At 32.4% G+C, this 23,603-nt stretch overlaps 1 protein-coding gene across 1 annotated transcript in view; it reads right to left on the bottom strand.

Annotated features, from left to right (window-relative positions):
- Window positions 1-5,095: 5,095 nt before the first annotated feature.
- TRIQK (triple QxxK/R motif containing) overlaps window positions 5,096-23,603 on the bottom strand; it is a 38,861-nt gene continuing 20,353 nt past the window's right edge. The window contains exons 2-3 of the mRNA XM_065895672.1: window positions 10,396-10,481; window positions 5,096-5,209 (exon numbers count right to left, since the gene is read on the bottom strand). Of these exons, the coding sequence (XP_065751744.1) occupies window positions 5,096-5,209; window positions 10,396-10,481 (200 nt within the window). The remainder of the gene's footprint in view (window positions 5,210-10,395; window positions 10,482-23,603) is intronic.

The following is a 23,603-nucleotide window of genomic DNA, read 5'->3' on the forward strand; positions in this document are numbered from 1 at the left end:
AACTAGGTGGTGGGTAGATTGAGGTTCATTGTACTATTCTCTCTAGTTTTGCGTAATGCCTGTGGTTAGTGACAGATTAAAAAGAAAGCAGGTAAGAAGTAAGAGACAGTAGAAAAAATAGGTGAGGATCAATGATGATTCTAAGTAAAACAGTAGATAGAGGCAGTTAATATAGTAAGCACAAAGTTAAGTATTACAAAGTACAAGTGAGGTTCACACAAACAGAGAAGGAATGTTCGAGATTGCTGAGAATTTAGAATTGAGGCACGTGGGTGAAGAGCAGAAGTGAGCAAGAGAACTCAAATAAGATGCCTAGAAGGGCACTCACCATCTGCATCACAAATGTTTAGGAACTAGTGTAATAGATGAGTTTTTAATGTCTGGATTATTTCTCTTTGGTTCACCAACTTCTTCCACACGTTTGTTTTATGTAAAGCATACTGATAAGGGCTAAGACTATGACCTCCATCTCATGGTCATTATAGCAAGAGTTATATTTGGCCATGTTTATCTATAAAATCTTCTTTTAAAAAACTGCAATTAAAGAGACTTTTAAAAATGTTTTTAACCTCACTTTATAAATATGAGAACAACAACAAAAAAACCCTCTGAATTTTGTATTATCCTAGGATGTACAGAGAAGGCAATCCAATAAGACCTGCCTTGTCACATTCAATAGAGCAACTGCAGTAGCAATTTGTTACAAGCAGATGGATAGTTGAACACTGAAAAGGATGATAAACTAGAACAAAATTAGATATTGAAATCAATTTCTTTTAGGCTCACCATGAAACTTCAGATTTACACAAACAATTGTATTTGAAGAAGTCAGAAAAAAATGCCATACTAAGATGGGTGCCCGTGAAAACAGAACTTTACACATGCTATAGCCTTTATAGCCATCATTTACTTGGTTGGTCCAAATATTTATAGTTCATTGTTATGACTGCCAAAACTGGCAACCACAAGGATTGTTGTCTCAATTAGGACAGTAAACAGATTGTCTCTTTTTTTAATGAAAAAATCTAAAATGTAATACTTCACAGTTTAACATGTTTATTCATCTAAACGAGCTAAAAAATAATGGTGCGACATCTGTTCGAGAGGCATTGGTACCTCAAATTTTGGCTGCCTCCCCACCATTTTGGTTGTTGTTTTAAAAAATGAAGAATAGGAGGGGGTACTGTCATCAAAAAATCTTCTGGCATGTAAAGTATCTTATTTTTCTTGAAATAAGGATCTCATGTCTGTTGCTAGGGATAAAAAAAAAATTGTCTAACAAAGAGGCACAATGCTGAACATGACAGCAGTTCAATTGTTTTAAATACATTTACTGACCCACTATAGATATTTCCACACGGATATAGTTCTTGAAGCGACTCTCCCAGTTCCCTCTATACTTACCTGTATAGCTAAAACCTATACAAAATAGTAAAGGGTTTCTGTAGGCACTGAATTCATCTGCTACAATTTTTACTGTAGGTTACACTGATTTTAGATATGGTGTCAGTGGAACAAAATCTAGCAAACATTCTATCCAGGCTGCATTGGAGCAATTCTAATAAAAGAAGGCAGTGCTGCTAAGGGAAAAGTGGTGAGAATCTCCCCAGAGAAGCCTCAGGTAAGTGTCTTCACCTAATTGTTGGTAAGAAAAAAATAAAAGTTTATCTTAGATAGTCTCTGACACAATAACCTTATGTTATGGATGAAATACATTAAAATTTAAGTTTAATTTCTAGAAGTTTATTTCTGAAGCTTATCTAAAGCATAACTTGATCTACTGAATTATCAATGACTATATAATTTAGATTCTGGAAAATATAACACTTTAGTTTTCACATAAATATAGCATTATAATGAAAATTTAGTTTTATTAACAATGGGAGTGAAGATTTAGACTAAGTTAAATTTAAAACAATGAGTCTGATTTTTAACAATACTAAGGTGAAAATAGCATATTTGATTTCCTAGAAAAGAGCAACGTTTCTGTTGTGTAGCAAATTTAATGCTAGTTGTCTTGATCTTAAAGAGAACCAGGATTAAATATATATGTGTCCCAATACTACCAAAGACCATAAATGCTAAATGCTGAGTTGATCAATATTGTGATTTTTAAGTTTTATTTATTAAATGCAAATAATTTTTGATCATCTGTTACATGCAAGAACTGTGCCAGGCTCTGAGAGGACTGAAAGAGATTAACTTAAATTCTAACATGCATTTATTAAAAATGTGCAGACCACTACACTACTGCAATTACAGAAATGAATAAGAACATATTCTCAGGATTTTGTAATCCTTGGTTGGAGTGGGAGTATTTCACCTACATTTACAAAAAATTGAAAAAGATTGGAAAATCTTCAAGTATTTTGCCACCTTAAAACAACAACAAAACCTCATTCTGGTACTAAAATAGGATTTTAGCACATTTGTTTTAAAAGAAATTATAGATGAGGTTATATTTTTACAACATCGCCTCTCAAATGAATTTACATATTCTGTATTTTTCATGCAATATAAGAACCAGCAACCATTCAAGCTTCATTCAAAGTGTTCTATAGGCTGTACGTTAAGTCCAGCTGCATTAGTTGAAATTTCTTCTGCAGAAAGAGTATGTTAACAGATAGATTCTAACATTCTGAAAAGTCATTATTTTTTTTTTTTTTTTTGTCTTCTGAATTACTCTGAGCAGTGAATTATTGGAGGGGAAAAACCCATGCCTAAAATTTGTATGGTGCCAGTCTCAGATTTATGCCAAATACCACTCACTATTTAAAAGTGTAGTCCCCTGAAACTGCAGACCGGATATCACCTCTCTGTCTTCAAAGATTCAAACCAGACTTCAACTTGGGATTTCTCTACAGAGGATTGGCTGCTTCCCAGTTAATGTGAGTTTGAAAATGTGCATTTCACGAAAACATTATTTTGTAAACATACATTGTCTCACTTTACCTGCTATTTATTAAAATCAGAGTTTAGCCTTTGGGACTTACCATAAGTTAATCAGCTAAGTTAGTTATGCTGTGTCTAGGCTAATATTCATTACTATCAGAAACAACAGTTTTCCTCCAAAGAATACCTCAAGAGTAGAACAGGATAATAAAGTTGTTTTTCTCCTTTTTTTCAGGGTAATGAATTTTCAAACATTTCCAAGAGTACAATCATCTATTTTAAATACTGTAAATTCTGTAATATCTCACTTGGATAGGTATCTAATAGACAATTATTACATATCCTTGCATTTAAATTACCACTGAAATTAGAAATAATCTTTATTTTATATGACTGTATTTAACACCAGATGGGAGGGGAAATAACTAAATGAAGATTGTTCACATAAATGTGATAGGAGTGGGGGAAAGCAGTATTTCTTGACATGTGGCATGTCACTCAGGAAAGTAAAAGACCCATCATATCCAAAATGCCAGCTTGGATATTCTCTTGCCACCCACTTCACAAACAGACATACCACATGGCATTAAATGCTGCAACCTTTCCTAAAAATGCCACTTGGATTTGTCCACTGTGGTGAATGTATAGGAACTCTTGGTCTGTCTCTTAAGTTTGTGATTTCAATGGGAAGAATCCAGGAAACAGCACTGGCTAAATTTTGCCCTCAGATGTTTGGCATAAATGATCTGTGAGGATACTGGAACTTTTGGCTGTTTTCACACTGATGAAATAAGTTATGCTACTTGAAAAAATTCTACAGAACATAATGCTACACAACCACATTCAACTATCTGCAAAAGTCTCAAAGACTATCTAGGATATTTACCAATACTTTCTTCTCTTGAAGAGTATGGAAACAATCTTAACATTTTATTTACTCTTTATAAATACAATGTATTTACTATGAAACACCTTATGCACATGTTGCAAGCTATTCATTTTCTATACATATTTATGTAAGGTAGTAACTAACAACTCTGCTGTGGACACATATTTTTCCATTTTCTAATCTTTATGTATTCATGTGTTATAAAATTATTTTAAAATTCCATTACCAGTAAAAAATACTGACTACATTAGTCATTATACTCCAACAAATGTAAAATACCTTGAAAAATCATATAAACAAAAAACTCCATATGTGAGTAATATAAGACATATATTTTCTTCTATTACTTTTCATGAAAGGGTTCTAATTGATTTAATTCCCAAGAGACAAAATACAATTTTGTAAAACAAGTTTGTATTGTTCAGATATAAGAGACAACCCAAGAAAATGACTCTGAGTAGGTAGGACTTCTGCTATTACCGTTGTGTGAAAAACACTGCACAATTAGACAACAGGTTGCTACATATCTCCTTAACAAGAGGGGCAAACTGATACTGCAAGCAGCCAGGACAACATAATTAAAATAGAATTCCAAGTTTATATTAATAGAGTAATAAGTTAATTAAAATCAAGATCAACTGAACTTTCTATTTACACCAGTTCAGACAGCCCAAGAGGAAAGCAACTCTATTTTAGAGACATATGTGACTCTTTGAGCTTCTGTCATCCAGGTGCCATTTCTGATGGAGCACATGTGCACTGAACAGTTGGCAAAGAAGGAAAAAGATTACTGTAGATGTATGTGCAGATTGTCTCTCTAATGATATAAACTACGTCTGGAAAGAAAGCAGGGCTTCTCTGTAAAATGAAAAATTTCCCATGAGTTTTCATTCCTTCTTAGGCTCTGAATGTGACTAGAGAATGTTTCTGTAAATGAGGATATATACTTTTACTTAGAATGTATATGGAACAAAAATAGATTTAGTAATCTGTAAGTGATGGAGTTATACACATAAATTGCCTAAGACATCTGAAGAATTTAGGATCTGTTTTTCACTTTATCTAAATGCACCATGAATAGGTTGCCTGTCAAAGTAGAAAGATTTATAAAAGTATCTGGTAGCACACATACTACATTACTAGGTAAGGTTCTTTTCTTGATATCCTATGCAACATTTTAAAAGATATTTTTGCAAACTGAAAATACCAGCAGAAAAAATTCAAGATCTTGCTGTCTCAGTACTTCAGAAAGTATTGGTCCCTAGAGGTGCTTTTATAAAATTATATCCTTTTCATGCATTGATTGCTGCTCAACTAATCTTCATCTGGTTCCAGATCAGGGTCAACATCTGTGGACAGTCTGAGATAAAAGAAAGCATAGAAAGCCAGTAGGAGGGCCAATATAGCTGCAAGTAGAAGGCCAACTTCCTGAGGAAGGAAAAAAAAAGTAGATTTGAAATTCATGAAATGAGGTTGGTTAACGTTATCAGCTTCATGAGATAAAAAAACACAGTCTAGAATTAATAATCACATTCTTTTTGTTTAACACTTTCTGTCATTAAGCAAAGAAACTTTTGTGCTTGACAATACCTAATATAATGGCAGGTACATCAGTGGGTATAATAATAGATGTGTATTATTATTGTTATTTAAATTTATGTTTTTCTAATAGTAAAATTAACATTTATAATTTTAATATATTTTCGTAGTTTGGATATCAAACTGTTGGATGTAAGCAATGTAGTTTGTGCCTACACAGTTTATCTTTCTCTATCTGAGAAAGAAATAACATTTGAGAAAGAAATAACATTATTTCTTGCTTCAATACGTTTATTATTAGCTATAGCATTTGGACACAGATTCTTTTTTAAATTATCATTCCTTTTCTAATAGGAAGAAACTATTATAACCAGTTTCTACATTATGTCTCTGTAAACATCCTTATTAAATATTATTTTTTAAAACTCATTTTTAAATTCTAAATTCTATAGTTTACAATGTGGTAGAACAAAACTAAGTACTCTTGGCTCATAAAGCATGATATGATATAATTAACACAACTATGAAGGATGGTCCTGGATACTTCATTTGGTGATTTGATATGGATTATATTAATCAATTATGCTGAAATAATAGCCAAAAAATTACCATATATACAATGGCAAAAATCATATTATTTTTCAAAAAGTCTATAAACTTATATATATATATATATACACACACACACACACACACACACACACACACACATATACCATGAAGGAATTTTCTCAATATTAACATATCATTTGGCTAAACAGAAAGAAGAATAAATAGTGCTAGTACAGTATCCTAAGGGGCTTAAATATTCCCTTGTAATTCTCACTTGCATATCACACCCCTTCCTGACATTATTTTATGGAGAAGCAATTTATTTGCACTTACACAAATGTAGTTTACATTTCAAAAGAATGCAAAATTAATAATTCAACATATGCCACCTAATAAACTTTAAAAACATTAAAATAAATTTGGTTTATAATCAACATGTAATTTTTACCTGGATGTTGCAATTACAAATGGACATTTTATACAGATTTTTAGCTTTATTATTAGATTTTTTTAGATTTGCAAACTATAAAAATAAATATTAATAAAATACATGGGGTTGAAAGATTTAGTGTCAACTATTTTTGTAAGATTTGATTTCTCAATCTACTCTATCAATATAATGTCAAATTAAAGTGAATTTTTCTCTGCTGCAGTTGGAATACTTTGGCATCTCAAAAGGGCATGGCAGCATCAGACAGGTTTCATTTATTTTCTTGTATCCACAGCTGTGCTCCCAGACCCATCTGGTTACACAGCTACTAATTTTAAGAGGATGTAATAAACAAGTGACACACAACTGCAAACTCCATCTGTTCTGTACAGTGGACAAAAAACTGTCCAACAGCAGTCACCATTCCCATAAGTTTAACACAAGACTAAAGTTTTTACTCTTGATTAGAGTCTGTGATTCTCATCTCATTGATAATCACCTCTAATTGCTGTTTTTCAACTCCTTCTTATCCTTTCAAACAGCTCTGTAACATCTTCATTGTACATTTTCAGAATATCCAGAGGCATGAAAAAGGGGTTTAAGGGTAGGAAGCAGAGAACATTCATAGAATACAACTTCAGAAGATCCATTAATTCAATTAAGTCTATTCAACATACTATGGTGTAGGGGGTGAGGCTTCCGAAGTATTGGACGAGGAGGTACAGCAAATCATTTGTTTCAGAATGTCCTTATTCTGCTAAGGAGATAAGTATTGTGGGGACTGCATGCTTGGAGGGTTAAAACTATGGTAAAATTTGAAAATACTGCTTTCAGAATTCTGGTCACACTAACCATAACTTAGAGACCTGCAGGCATTTATGACTCTCCCCACCCTTGGCCATTTTTAGTTTTAGATCAGGAATAACAAAGAGAACAAAAATAATGCTTCCAGCTGGCTCATCCCAAGGGGTTGTTAGCAGGATCTGGTTGCCATTTGAGTATTTTATTTATGTAACAGATAAATCAAATTTCTGATCCTTATTTTTTATTATAATTACTTGTTTCAAATAAACTACTTAATAAACAAATACAGATTATCTTTTTCCTTCTAAATACTAGGAAACACAGGTTATTTGCATTCTAAAAAAATTTTCCCTGATGTTGCAACTCTTGAAAAATAATCTTAAAATTGAACAGCAACCAAATAACAAATATTAGTTGTGCAAATAATTTTTAGGTGGTACTCATTACTGGGTCATAAATTATGACATTTGTTTATATTGGTAAAATACACAAACTAAAAATAGCTTCTCAATAGAAATAATTCCACATTTTGAAGAAGTGATATTCATATCTTATTCTGAATCATTACTGTTCCCTGAAATTTTCTATCACTAAACATACATTTATAAAAAAGCACTAGAAGCCCCTGAGGGTAAGTACCCTATTGTGTAATTTTTATATCTCTAATCCATGATTTCTCAATCATGTGATTTCTTGTAGAAATTCCTCCAAGATAATTGTGTCTTATTCATCTTTTTTTCCACAGGTTCTACAACATTGTAATGCTCATAGCAATTTCTAAATAAATGAAGGATTAAGTCAGATTTATATAATTTATGTACAAGGTATATTAAAATTATGTAATGTTTTGAAAACTTTACAGCAATAATATCTATAATACTATCTTCACAGCAACACTGAAAACATTTTGTAATATGTAGTATAGTAACACAAAGCAGACTTAGTTGAGTAGGGGATCTTTAGGCCAATGACAAACATCCAAGGACAGTCTTATTTACGCAAACCAGTAATAGCTAATTCAAAGAAATATTTATGTTAAGTGTATTATTTAACTCTTCTGACTATACTGTGAAGTAAATGGCATAAAATCCATTTTACAAATGTGCCAGTTTAGACTCAGCTAGATCATTTTAACAGTAAGAGGAGTCATGTGATTCTAGGCCTCTTTCGTGTTCAGTTTTATCATTGCTGTTATTTTTCTATTCCTTGCAGCTGTTCATATTTTCTGTAGATTTAAATTATTTTGAAAGCATAGCAATGATTCATTCTAAAAACTAAGTAGTAAAGTGATAAAATATTATAACATTATGGTCATCCTGTATTAACTAGATAAGAGTCAAACATGTTTGATGTTCATTAATCCTTAGTTGCTTCTCTGACATTATCAACATGGATAAAATCACTCACTGGGGAAATTAAATAGCATTAAATGGCAATTGCTGAAAGAAATTTCGTTATTTAAAATACTATGCTAAAATGACAAGGCAATCAAAGTTTGACAGGGCAAACTAATTAGTATGCCAGATTTGAAATGTAAAACACCTCCATGGTTCTGATTCTAAAAAGTTTCCTATTATTTTAATGGGCTCTTTACATAAATTTTCAAGCAAAGTAAACAGTGTTTAAAGATAAGGTTTTTGTTTTTCACAGGTTTACAGATCAAAATGATATGCTAGTTTATTAAAAAGGAGCTGTTTTTGATGTCAGAAACTTTTCTGTACATACTTTAAATCATAAATGAAACCTAAGAACAATTTTTTTCTCATAAAAGATAAACAAATTCTATATTGTTTTTAAAAAGACATTCGATTGCACTATAAGGTAGACTTATACTAGGAATATGGTTATTTCCTCAAGTTAAAACCATAGCAAAATGATAAGAGCAAATGAAATAGAGGATATATACAGGAAAGTGGTATATATCAATAAATGCATGGCTGCACTATTTTTCAAATTCTAATTTGCAGCTGCTCATTATACTGTGCCACAAGTGGATTGTGCTACCCCAATATTCTTCTAACAAGACAAAAACAAAGCCCTGTATTGTGAAAGATAAAAATAAGTGACATATTGCTTTCCTGGAAAATGACAGACAGTGCTCTCATTACAAGAGACAATCATCAGGTAACTAACTGCAAAATAAGAAACTAACCACTGGTTTTAGAAAGTTTGTGTCATGGAAATAATTTTAAAGATGAATGAAACTTCACATGAAATTAGAAGAAAACTTCAAAAGATTAATCATCTCTCTTTCAAACAAAAAGGCAATTCACTTTTTTTTTTTTTCTTCCGTTAAAAACTGACACACAGCACTAACTGAGGAGATTGTGCTGTGAAAACATACTGCAGCACACAGCAATGCTTGATCAAAATCAGTATCAGGAGTAAAAAGAAGGCAGTGTTTTGTGATCATAATAGCAAATTCTGGAAGACAACCAAATATATCATCTGGCAGTTCAACAGCTGTTACAGCTTGGTAGTAATACCTTGGCATTTGCTATAAGCTATAACTTAGAAAAATTGATTTTTCATCTGCCAGATAAAACCCAAAATCTCCTTTTAACATTTTAATATTTAAATAAAATATAGTTACTAGTCACTTTACTTTTGCACATTTGACAGTAGAGCCGTCAAATTAATTTTTCTATTTATAGTTTAATTTTACTCTAAACACTTGGCAGAGTTGACATGGGTAATAATGTAAATGTAATTTTGTTGAACTTCATTGTGCTAGCACATTGGATTAGCATCTGCTAACATCATTCTCAGCTGCTTTTATCCCTCTTAAGCAGTTAAAACACTGGTTTTCTAAAAGAACAAGTTTGGGAACATCATTAGAATTTCATCATAGAAAGTACTGACAACAAAAATAATACACGTGTAAAATTACATATATTAACGATCTAAGTATATACATTTATAATTAAAAGTTAAACAACCATAAAATGAAACTTATTGCAAGTGAGAAAAGTTTTTGATCCAGGCCACGTATATCGCTGAAGTGTTTGAACAATAAATACAGTAGCTAGAGAAAAAGTAAATTGCAACTTTAAGTGTAACTGTCTCTCTTAAGTGACATTAGGTCTTATTCTAAGACCTAATAAAATCTTAGAATGGGAAGGATGTTTCTCATTAAGTAAATTCTCTTTAAAAAAGCCTTTAATCCTGGCATTTGACTTATATTTTGAAATGTCATAAAACATTTAGAATTCAACATTTATGCAATCCAGTTTTAGAAAATGAGATGGCATGCAATATATCAAATTTTAAAGTTGTCAAATACAGGTACCTTTATGCCTATTGCTGTTTTCTTTGCTTCTGCTTTTAATTTGGTTGCTCGTAAAATAGGTTTGGTTTTTTTATAATCCTGTTTACCTAGAAAGAGATAATTTCAGACAATGAGCTATAATTTAAGTTTAACGGCCATCTGAAATGTCAGAGAACCTTTAAATAGAGTAAAACTGGGAGACAAAGTTGCAAAGTAATTCTCAGTTATGGAAACCATAAACTGGTCACCCTAAGGTCAATTTTTCCTTCTCTCTTACTTTTTCAGGAAGAAGATTTGACAGACATCTTTCATTTGGTGTGAGGTGAATATCAACAAAGATAAAAAATTCTTTTAGAGAATAAGATGTTTAAAGCAAAGAGAGTAAACTTTTAGAAGCATTTGGAGACAAATGCGGAAATAAATGAAATTACATAAGATCCCTTTAAACAAGTAAGGTTAACTCTGTCTTCATAATTGAAGAATAACAGTTCATTAGAAATTTATTTTATTATCGATATATTAAGTATTCAATAATCAATCTGTGAAGTATCTTCAAAGTAAGAAACTAAAGACTGATCTGTAAATATCTTTCAGTTGCTGAATTCTTTAGAAAAAAGTATTTAACTTTTGTTTGCTCTCTGTGGAGGACAGAATAAATATGGCTAGATAAATGATGAAGGATAGCTATATTTAGACATTAGTTTCAATGTTCTTTACCACATTTAACAACCAAAAATGAACAAAACTGAGCTAGTGTCACCAAATTTGTTTTTTGTGTGTGTGTATACCACCTGGTGACCCCACTAATGGGTAACAAAAGAGCTATTACACACTCTGTGAGGAAAACAGATTTAACAATAACAACAACAAAAGCACTGACTAGAATAATATACTCTTTTTGTTAACCAACCTGTTAGCTAAGAATTGGGTCCAATTAGTCTCAAATATAATCATATGTCATTCTGAGTGGGAGTTAACATTTGACCATATAATCTCTTCAACTATTTTATATTCTTCTATTTGGCCTTGTTGTTTCCATTTTATTCCCTTTCCTTTCAAAGATCAATTACTTTCCAAAACTTACCCCTGTAGTCTATCAAAATAATACAACTGCTAACTTTAATTTCCACATCTTCCTCACACTGAAATAAATCTGAAAGCAGTTTATCTAAAGTATACCATCAAAATTTAATGTGCAATATATTTTTTAATGTGTTTGCTAATGATTCAAAAGTACCTTTAAAATTCTATATAGATTTTTAGAATTAGAAATGCCAGGGAGAAGTGAGACAAATGAATGGGAGGATGAAGAAATGCTATATCTGTGTTCATTAGACACATAAAAGTATTTATTTGGCTGAAGATCTTTTTTTTTTTTTAAGAAGTCTGTATGCTATTTCCTTAACTGCAATGGTATAGCAGTCATTCTGGATCTATGAGCATGCAGCAGCTTAATAAATATTATTTGATGATGGGGTTTAATGATCCAGAAATGAGCCAATTGTAAAAATGTATATCAAATGATCTAAATTTAAATTATGGAATGAACAAATACAGAAAAATATTACTCTGACCCATTTTAAATTAGCAACATTTAATTTTGCTGAAAAAATCTTGACAAGTGTTCACTCTGATTTCACATGTCAACAGTCAAACTATTCATGTCATTATTCCTGCTGAGATATAAACAGTTCAGAGCAATGAAACTGGTGACACATCAAATGTTTCCACTCAGGGTTACAAAGCAAGTTTCTAATGAGAACCTAAAAAGAAATTTCAATATTATAGATTTGAAGCCAAGAAGTCATTTCTTATGTTATATATGCCCTATAATAAACTCTGGGTGCAACGGGGACAAAATAAACAACAAAAAAAAGATTATCTTAACCAATCTGCTTTTTGTAGACATATGCAGTATTCTGGATGATGTGTCTGTCATAAAGCAGATTCAAATATGCTTAAAAGAGTCAATGTTAAAGTGAGATTTTATCATTCTACTTCACTTGCCATTGGTTAAGTAATGTGTTCTATTTCAATTCAAGTCCTATAATCTCTTAAAAATAATACTTCTAAATTTATATTAAAGTTGATATGAACATTTGAAGCAGTATTTATAATAAATAGACAGTTTTAAAAATTATTACACACCTCATACTTCTCCAAAAAGTGCATCTGTCATTAATGTAGCATTCTCCTTGCTGACTGTGATATCCAAAAGTATATATTGCAAAACGTGGTTTCAGTCTACTAAGTGAAAACGTTTACAGGGGCGTTTGTTAAGTTCTTTATAACTAAAACCAGATCTCTCCATTATACCCAAAAAGATATTTAACATTTTAATTTTTTATGGCTTCATGAAAAATACCTATGCGCACATGATTGTAAAAAAAATATAAAATAAGAAGCTCCTGCCTTCTGAGTACTTACACCCAGGAAAAAACACATTTATGTAATCTAGATTTTATATGCAGACAGCTTTTAAAATACAATTGGATCTGATTTTGGTATATCAATAATACAATAACAAAAGTGGCAATTTAGCAATTGCTCATTACATTTTATATGAGAGAAATTCGAGCCTACAAAGCCAATATGGGACCTCAATCATCTCGTTTCTCTCTTCTCAATTACACCATTCATCACAGTTCTGTATTTTAATTTCCTATGACATAGTTTAAGTAACAAAAGCTTTCTCCCCCATCTCCACACTTTCTGCTGGACTGATTTATGCTTCTTCCCTCCAATATGATCCTATTATATTATTTCATTATATTTTATCTTTTACTTATCATACAGTGAATATAACATTTTTTTTCCTTTTGGTATACAGTTCTATGAATTTTAATGCCTATGTATATATCATGTAATTACTACTATAATCAGGATATAGAAAAGTTACATTATTTCAAAAAACTCCCTGGCACTAACTTTCTAAACTCATCCTCCTTCCTACCATAATTCCTGGCAACCACTGATATATTGTCCATTTCTATAGCTTTGTCTTTTCAATAATGCAGCAAAAATGTGACAAGGGCTCCTTTTATTCAGCTTAAGGCCTTTAAATTTCACCCAAGTTGTATGTATCAGCATTTTATTCTTCTCTATTGCTGGTTAGTATTCCATTATAGGAAGGTACCAGAACTTGTTTATCCATTCACTCATTGAAGTACATTTGGGTTATGTCCAGTGTTTGGCAAGTATGACAAGAGCTACTATAAACACAGGTATGCAGGTCTTTATGTGAACATAAGTTTTCATTTATCTAGGGTAAGATTGCTGAGTCATATGGTAAGTATATATTTAACTTTGTAAGAAATTGTCAAACCATTTGTCAGAGTGTTTGCATTCTCACCAGCAATGAATAAGAGTTCTGATAGCTTTGCATCATCACTAGCATTTGGTATTATTGTATCTAGATTATCTAATTTTTTAGTGTACAATTAATTATTCATAGTATTCTCTTATAATCCATGTTATATGTGTAAGGTTGATAGTAGTTACACTGTTTTGTTACTGGTATTAGTAATTTGTTCTTTTTTTTTCTTAGTCTTAACTACAGGTTTTTTCAATTTCATTGATCTTTCTAAATAACAAATTTTGGGTTTTGTCGATTTTTTTCTACCATTTTTCTGTTTTGTATTTTATTTGTTTCCACTCTAATCTTTCTTATTTCCTTCCCTCAGATAGCTTTGAGTTTAGTTTCCACTTTTTTTTCTAATTTTTTAGATAGAAATTTAAGTTATTGATTTGAAACCTTTCTTCTTTATTAATATAGTCATTAACAAGTATAAATCTCCATGTAAGTACTGCTTTATCATCATTTCATAAGTCAGCAAGGAGAAGAAGAAAGTTGTACACAAAAACACTTGTAGATATATTTACCTATGCAGTTATTTTTACTCGTGTTAACTTATTTTTTCTGTTTGTGGATTCTAGTAACTGCCTTATGTACTTTCATTTTAGCCTGGAGGACTTCTTTTAGTGTTTCTTATAGGGCAGGTGTACTACTGACAAATTTTCTGGTTTTGTTTATCCAAGAACATCTTGATTTCTCACTTTTTTGAAGGACAGTTGTGCTAGATGTAGAATTTTTGGTTGACGCTCTTTTGCTTTCATCACATCATATATAATGAATTACTTTTTACTTTCTGCTTTCAAGATTTACTCTTTATGTTTGACTTTCAGCAGTTTGACTATGATGTGGCCAGGTGTGGATCTCTGAGTTTATCCTCCTCAAAATTTTGTGAGGCTCTTGGATATACAAATTAAATTTTTTCATCATATTTCAAGAAGGTTTTTATCTTTTGAATATTCTTTTTGACACTCTCTCTTCCTCTTCTCATTCTGGAACTATTATTATGCATAGACTGGTATGCTAGATAGATTCCTATAGTATCTATGGCTGTGTTCATTTTTTGTCATATCTCATTCTTTATTTTTTATTCATGTTCCTCAGACTGGATAATCTCAATTAACCTCTCTTCATGTTCCCTGTTTCTCCTATAAGTTCAAATCTACTGCGAAGCCCCTCTAGTGAAATTTTTATATTGGTTATTATATTTTTTCAAGTCCAGAATTTCTATCTTTTATATACATAATTTACATTTATATAATAATATTTTCTATTTGTTGGTACATCATTCTCATACTTTAATTCTTTAGACATGGTTTTCTTTATTTTTTGAACATATTTTAAATGGCTGATTTAAAGTCTTTGTCTAGTAAGTCCAAGGTCTGAACTTGTCTAGGGATGCTTTCTATTCTTTCTCTGTGTATGGACCATAATTTGCTGATTTTTTTGTGTGTTTCATAATTTTTGTAGAGTACAGTTTTCTACAAAATAGTGTTATGTAGCAACAGTTAAATAACGTAATGTGGCAACTCTGCCAATCAGATCTCCCCTAGGGTTTGTTGTTGCTGCTCTTTGTTCTTCTTTTGTTGGTGTTACTGTTTGTTTGTTTAGTGACTTTTATGGTCTAATTCTGTAGAGTCTGTATTCTTTGTTATATGGAGTCACTTAGCTTAATGTTCATCTAATAACTAGACAGGTATTTTCTTAAATGTCTTTAACCAAGAAATCTTCCAGGTTTGTTGAACAGGTGTTCCATACTTTGACAGGACTTTATAGTTCTGAATTAGCCTTCACTTCCTGCTAGCTTCCTCAAGGTCAGCAAAAAGTGAGAGCTTATGACCTTTCCAGGTCTTTACTGGACATGGCATAGTCCTGCACAGGTTCATGACTTTCTAGATTCCCAAGAATCTATGTCAGGGATTTAAAAAGACACTATGAACATCTCATTGCCCAGTTTTAAAAACAATTTTAGGTCAGCCTTATGCTAGCCCCAACTAGTAATGCTGCCTCAGGTAGTCGTGATGTTAAATGCTTGCCACTGATTGTTTTTGCCAAATGCCATCAGGAAAGGACTCTTCACACAGAATGAGCTCTAAGTCAGGTCAAATAAAGACAACTTCTGAGAATGGGGATTTTCAGTAAGCTCCCAGGCATGCCAAATAGTGATAGTTCTCAGAGGATGGGATTTGGGGTAGCTCCAAACACATTTGGCCTCTCCAGTGACTGCAGGCTGCTGTTTTTCATGACTACTATTGTTGCAAAGCTGAGGAGAGGAAGATGGGATTAAGGCAAGTTGAACAAAACAAAGCTTGATGTTCTTACTCAGAGTTAGTTGTTTTTCTCAAATAAACACTCTTTGCACTGTTTTAAATATTTGAAAATTTGTAGATTTCTGAAAAATTTGATTTTGACAATTTTTTTGTCATTGTTCTTGCTTTTATAGAAGAGCAGACTTTTGAGGTCCTTACTTTCCATTCAAGAAGTGCTTCTCTTCCATCCTTTTACCTTTAATCTCATTATATTTGAAGTGAATTTCTTATCTACAGCCTATATTTACATCAGTTTATAAAATTTCAACCTGAAAATCCTCTGTCCTTTCATTGGTATGTTTACACATATACATTTAATGAAACTATTAATGTATTTTTATTTAGGTCTACCATTTTATCTTTGTTTCTTTTGATTTGTTTCTGTTTCACTTTTCATGCCTTTTTAAGTTATTTGCAAATTTTTTAATATTTTGTTTAAATCATATATTGTATTTTGATATATTTCTTAGAATAATGTTTCAATAGTTTCCCAAGAGATTACAAAATATACATTTAACTTTTAAGAGTCTAATTCAAATCAATATTTTATTCAATTTCCTGTTTTTAAAGATATTCTACATTAAAAAAAAATTTAACATGCACAATACAATACATTTCACATTCTAATATAATGGAAACAAGCAGTACATTGCTTTGTAGTGCTAGTTTTACTAGTTGTTGTTTATCTCTTTTGACTTTGCTGTACTTATATTTGATCTTCTTGGACATGTGTCATAGGTTAGGAAAGTTGTTTCTATACAGTTGACTTTTAATAATTCAGGACTTTAAGTGTCCACAGACAAAGAATTATACAAGTGAATATACTATTGTAGCACAGATGCATTTTCCTTAAAAATGATAGACAAGACACTGGTGTTCCTATTTGATGCATGTTCTTATTATAGCTTAACTGTTTTGCAATAAAAAGTGAGAGGCACATGCATAGTTAGAAGGACTATTATACTTTGGTTACTGAAACTTTATATTCATGATAAAAACTGCAGGTTGTCCTTAGATAATACCTGTGTTTTAGTTATGGAATAAAATTTCTAACTACTCATCTCTATTAGAGTTTTGTGTTCAGTTTAGTTGAAGAGTATCCTTAAATTGCTAGATCTGTACTATTAAAAAGTTACATTAATATTGTAACTATTTATTTGTATTAATAGAATTTTCTTGATACTGTAAAACCAAAACAAAGTACAGGAATAAAACAAAGTTCAGGTTGATAAATGATGACAAATGTCACTCTTAATCCTCAATCTCAATTATCTTCATCAAAACAGCCATAACATTCTGTTTCATTTTCTCTAAAATAACTACATATTATATCTTAAACTTATGAGACATATTTATAATAATGAAATGCCACCTTTTGTATGTTTAAAATAAAGTTGCAAAATTATTATTCTAGTAAAAATTCCATGATATGGAAAACTGTTTTTATGGCTTAGTAAGAATATGGATTCTATTATCCATTATGTATAGGACTTAACAATAAATATATATTTAGATGACTGCATTATTAATATTGCCAATACAAATAGAAAATTTCTCTGAAATCATGACATTGAAAGTTAAAATTCCTTCAATACAATCTGAGATTCTTAATAGAGAGTGTGTGTTTCTGTCAATATCTCATTATAAAGCTTCTCCCTTTGCATGTAAAATCCAAGATCATTTTGGGGAAGAAATATAAAAGGCCTTCCCCAAATATGCTAATGATACAGCTAACTAATGCACTTGGAACAATAAAACATATTAACTTTCATGTTAATGCCTGGACTTACCATAACTTATATAAGGGAAAAATACACTTAGAATGTATGAGCTTTGCTATTTATTCTATAATAGAATTTAGTAATTTTTTTGTTCAAAATTAATCTGGACTTAATGCTGAAAACTGGGCATTTCAAAATAAGAAACATTAAAGCTTGCATTTTCACACAGGAAACCTGTACTATAAAATTGCTCTTTGAACAAATATTAGCAACTGATTATCAAACCTCTATGAGTATATACACATAGCTATTGAGTACCTTGTGAAATGTACTCAATATATCTCTGACATAAGGTTACTTTGGCTAGCAAGTATCAAAATATTGTTATCCATAAGGAAACAAAAAAGTTATACCTATGTGTTTATATATCTATATATGGATATATTATTACTACTATTATTATTATTATTTTCACCTGTATCCAAGCTCTTAATTGCATGAGACATTATTATTATTATTTTTTTTTAAACATCTTTATTGGGGTATAATTGCTTTACAATGGTGTGTTAGTTTCTGCTTTATAACAAAGTGAATCAGCTACACATATACATATGTTCCCATATGTCTTCCCTCTTGCATCTCCCTCCCTCCCACTCTCCCCATCCCATCCTTCCAGGCTGTCACAAAGCACCGAGCTAATATCCCTGTGCCTTGCGGCTGCTTCCCCCCAGCTATCTACCTTACTACGTTTGTTAGTGTGTATATGTCCATGACTCTCTCTCGCCCTGTCAAAACTCACCCTTCCCCCTCCCCATATCTTCAAGTCCGTTCTCCAGTAGGTCTGCGTCTTTATTCCTGTCTTACCCCTAGGTTCTTCATGACATTTTTTTCCCTTAAATTCCATATATATGTGTTAGCATACGGTATTTGTCTTTTTCTTTCTGACTTACTTCACTCTGTATGACAGACTCTAGGTCTAACCATCTCATTACAAATAGCTCAATTTCATTTCTTTTTAAGGCTGAGTAATATTCCATTGTGTATATGTGCCACATCTTCTTTATCCATTCATCTGATGATGGGCGCTTAGGTTGTTTCCATGTCCTGGCTATTGTAAATAGAGCTGCAATGAACATTTTGGTACATGACTCTTTTTGAATTTTGGTTTTCTCAGGGTATATGCCCAGTAGTGGGATTGCTGGGTCATATGGTAATTCTATTTGTAGTTTCTTAAGGAACCTCCATATTGTTCTCCATAGTGGCTGAACCAATTCACATGCCCACCAGCAGTGCAAGAGTGTCCCCTTTTCTCCACACCCTCTCCAGCATTTATTGTTTATAGATTTTTTGATGATGGCCATTCTGACTGGTGTGAGATGATATCTCATTGTAGTTTTGATTTGCATTTCTCTAATGATTAATGATGTTGAGCATTCTTTCATGTGTTTGTTGGCATTCTGTATATCTTCTTTGGAGAAATGTCTATTTAGGTCTTCTGCCCATTTTTGGATGGGGTTGTTTGTTTTTTTGTTATTGAGCTGCATGAGCTGCTTGTAAATTTTGGGGGTTAATCCTTTGTCAGTTGCTTCATTTGCAAATGTTTTCTCCCATTCTGAGGGTTGTCTTTTGGTCTTGGTTATGGTTTCCTTTGCTGTGCAAAAGCTTTGAAGTTTCATTAGGTCCCATTTGTTTATTTTTGTTTTTATTTCCATTACTCTAGGAGGTGGGTCAGAAAGGATCTTGCTGTGATTTATGTCATAGAGTGTTCTTCCTATGTTTTCTTCTAAGAGTTTGATAGTTTCTGGCCTTACATTTAGGTCTTTAATCCATTTTGAGCTTATTTTTGTGTATGGTGTTAGGGAGTGATCTAATCTCATACTTTTACATGTACCTGTCCAGTTTTCCCAGCACCATTTATTGAAGAGGCTGTCCTTTCTCCACTGTACATTCCTGCCTCCTTTATCAAAGATAAGGTGTCCATATGTGCGTGGGTTTATCTCTGGGCTTTCTATCCTGTTCCACTGATCTATCTTTCTGTTTTTGTGCCAGTACCATACTGTCTTGATTACTGTTGCTTTGTAATATAGTCTGAAGTCAGGGAGCCTGATTCCTCCAGCTCCTTTTTTCGTTCTCAAGATTGCTTTGGCTATTCGGGGTCTTTTGTGTTTCCATACAAATTGCGAAATTTTTTGTTCTAGTTCTGTGAAAAATGCCAGTGGTAGTTTGATAGGGATTGCATTGAATCTGTAGATTGCTTTGGGTAGTAGAGTCATTTTCACAATGTTGATTCTTCCCATCCAAGAACATGGTATATCTCTCCATCTATTTGTATCATCTTTAATTTCTTTCATCAGTGTCTTATAATTTTCTGCATACAGGTCTTTCGTCTCCTTAGGTAGGTTTATTCCTAGATAGTTTATTCTTTTGGTTGCAATGGTAAATGGGAGTGTTTTCTTGATTTCACTTTCAGATTTTTCATCATTAGTATATAGGAATGCCAGAGATTTCTGTGCATTAATTTTGTATCCTGCTACTTTACCAAATTCATTGATTAGCTCTAGACATTATTTTTTATGGTTAGCAGATAGAGTTGCTAGAATCTCTGAGAATAGTATTGCAAATAGTGTAACATCAGGACATATCACCAATTATAATTTTTCTTAGTTAACCTTGTACCTAAGCATAACTGAAAATGTTCACTTATGGTCATAAGAATTTTTATATCTTATTTTCTTAAGCAGTGCTTTCATTCATTCATTAAAAATTATTGAGCACTTACACTATATAGAAACAGTGTTCAAGGTACTGAAAATAAAATAGTTTGGCAAAACAGACCAAATGCCTATTATCCTGAACCTTGTAAAAAGATGGATAATAAGCAAACAAAAATAATGGTTCAATTTGCTAGGTAATGAAAAGCACTAAAAAGAAGAATACATTTGGCAAGCAGCAGAAAACAAAGGAGGGAGATGTATTGTTTCAGATAGAGTGGTTAGGGAAGGGCTTCTTGGTAATATCACTTGACATTATCATTTGATGTCACTTAACCAGATACTTGAATGATGTCAGGGAGGAAGTCATGTGGATAACTGGTGGAAGCAATTCCAAATACTGGGAACATATTAAGTATAAAGATTCAGAAAACACTAACTTCCGGAGGAGGCCAAAATGTCACTGAAGTCTCCCAAGTCAGAAAGAGAGCTTAATAGGTAATAAAAGTAAAAAGTTCAATTTCTGATGTCAGGCTCAGTGGTCCAGAACCAACTGTCAATATCTGAGTATATAGGCTCAAATGATAACCTTGGAAATAGGCAGGATATTCAGCTTGGTTCCCTGATATGTGATGTAAGAGCTTTTGAAAGTAAGAGTGAAGTAGAAATATTAATCCCCTTGCTTACTAAAATGGTAAATCAAAGGGAATGCAAATTCCTGGAGAAGCTTCAGAAACTGAGTATATCATCAAAAACAAAATATGTGGGCTTCCCTGGTGGCACAGTGGTTGAGAATCTGCCTGATAATGCAGGGGACACAGGTTCAAGCCCTAGTCTGGGAAGATCCCACATGCCGCGGAGCAACTAGGCCCATGAGCCACAACTACTGAGCCTGTGCATCTGGAGCCTGTGCTCCACAAGAAGAGAGGCCACAATAGTGAAGCGACCTGCACACCGCAATGAAGAGTGGTCCCCACTTGCCACAACTAGAGAAAGCCCTCACACAGAAATGAAGACCTAACACAGCCAAAAATAAATATAAAAATAAATAAATAAAAGATTACTATAAAAAAAACACCAAAAAAACCCCAAAATATGCAGTTACACTGATTATTTTCACAGATCTATTTATTTCCTCACTGTGGCTAGTTGGTCTTGGAGACTGAGTACAACTAAATATTAACTTAATGTAGAATTTTTTTACTGTACTTACCGTAGCAGAATATAAATGTCCTTTGCACATGGTCACAACTAGCTAATTAATCTAGCCAATGCATTTTTCTAAATTCTGATCACAGATACCACAAGAGACTATCTGCCTTTACTGGAAGGGACAGCAGTATACTTACAAACCTGCTTTTAAACTATATCAACTCTCTATCTAATGCTATAATCTGATTCCAATAGACTAACTGCCTCACCAACCTGCAATATATCACAAGGACAATAAGACATAAGCCCTGGAGAAGATATGAAAACTGCCTGAGATGCCTCATTCATATCTATATCTATATCTATATCTATATCTATATCTATATCTATATCTATCTATATCTATCTATGTCTGTATCTGGGAGAAGAAAGAACATTGTGTCAAAAATACAGAGACTTATAAACTAAATCTGATTCATGGAAGTCCACTGATTTAGAGCATGTCAACATTATCTCCAAGAAGAAAAGGTCAACTTGCTGCGCTTTGTGCTCTATCTACCATTAAGAAGGGAACATAGGTACAACTTCTTAAGAAACTGGCATTACTTGATAATGTCACATATCCATACCTATAATCCAACATTTTTCTACTGGGTATATATTGTAGAGAAAAACTCTTGCACATGTGAACCAAAGAACAGACATGTCTGAAAATATTTATAGAATCGTCATAATAGCATTCATAGGAAAAAAACTGAGAATCATGCAATTGTCAAAATGAGTAGGATAGAAAAATATTGGTATAGTCATATAATGGAATGCTATAATGCATAGAAAATGAATGAACTATATCAACATTCATCAATAAGAATAAAACAAAAATATGTTCAATAAGAGCAAGATACATAACAACATATACAGCATGATTTCATTTATATAAAATTCATAAACTAAAAAATATATTGCTTAACACATATCTAGGTAGAAAATTCATAAAACGGAATTAATACAAAATCAAGATAGTGGTTATCTCTCACAGGTATAGAGGCATAGAGGGTGTAGCAATTGGGAAGATGCATAAAGAGGCATCTAAGCTACTGGTATATGTCTAATATTTAACCTAGATGATGGATACATGGTTGCTCATGTTGTTAATTTTTTTAATCTACATGCATATTTTATATATGTAAAGAACCTGAAAAGCTGCTAAGACATGGTACAATAAAAGGTTCTCCAGTAGATTGCTGTACAAGCTCTTCTACTTCTTAGAACTTATGACATGGCATAGTCAATGGAGCCTGCAGCGCTTTAAGCTAACTGAGACACAGAAACAAGTCTTTAGCAGGTCCCAATTAAAAAGAAGTGGCAGTCTCTAGGGTTTTGGAACAACACCATACATCCTTCAACAGGTAACAGCTGCTAAGAAACAACTCCTGGATTGCTACCAAGCTCTGATGAAGATGGACTACCTGGTCATGAGACTCAGGGACCATCTGGCCTGAGCTAGCAGTCATGAATTGGGGGTTATCTAATTCAACAAATCATAAAATAGTGTGTACTGTTTTAGTAGTTAAAAAATAATGTATGTGGATGGTTCATTATAATATGCTGCACCAGCTGGAAGTACACTGCTATCTTTGGAGGTGGTCCTAAAACACAATTTATAAGGGAAATCCTCCCAGTGCCCAAAGTTTAAGTAGTACATTTTGTTGTGTACTTTACCTAGAAAGAGAGGTAACCTAAAAAAAATACACAATATTAGTTTTCCTGAATTGGAAGCTGAGTCTGCTACCCAGTCAGTTTGGATTATTCATGCCTACGAGTAAACAGTAAAATGGGGACTCACAGTGTTGGCTGGGATAATTGATGTTGGCTATCAAGGAGAAAATGGTTTGTTAATACACAGTGAGGGCCAAAAGGAATATGGAAAGATGTGAAGGAACTCCTTGGTTAATCCCATGTACTACCATGACCAATGGTAGAA

Source organism: Phocoena phocoena, chromosome 17 (genome assembly GCF_963924675.1).
Source record: "Phocoena phocoena chromosome 17, mPhoPho1.1, whole genome shotgun sequence".
Classification (NCBI taxonomy): Eukaryota; Metazoa; Chordata; class Mammalia; order Artiodactyla; family Phocoenidae; genus Phocoena; species Phocoena phocoena.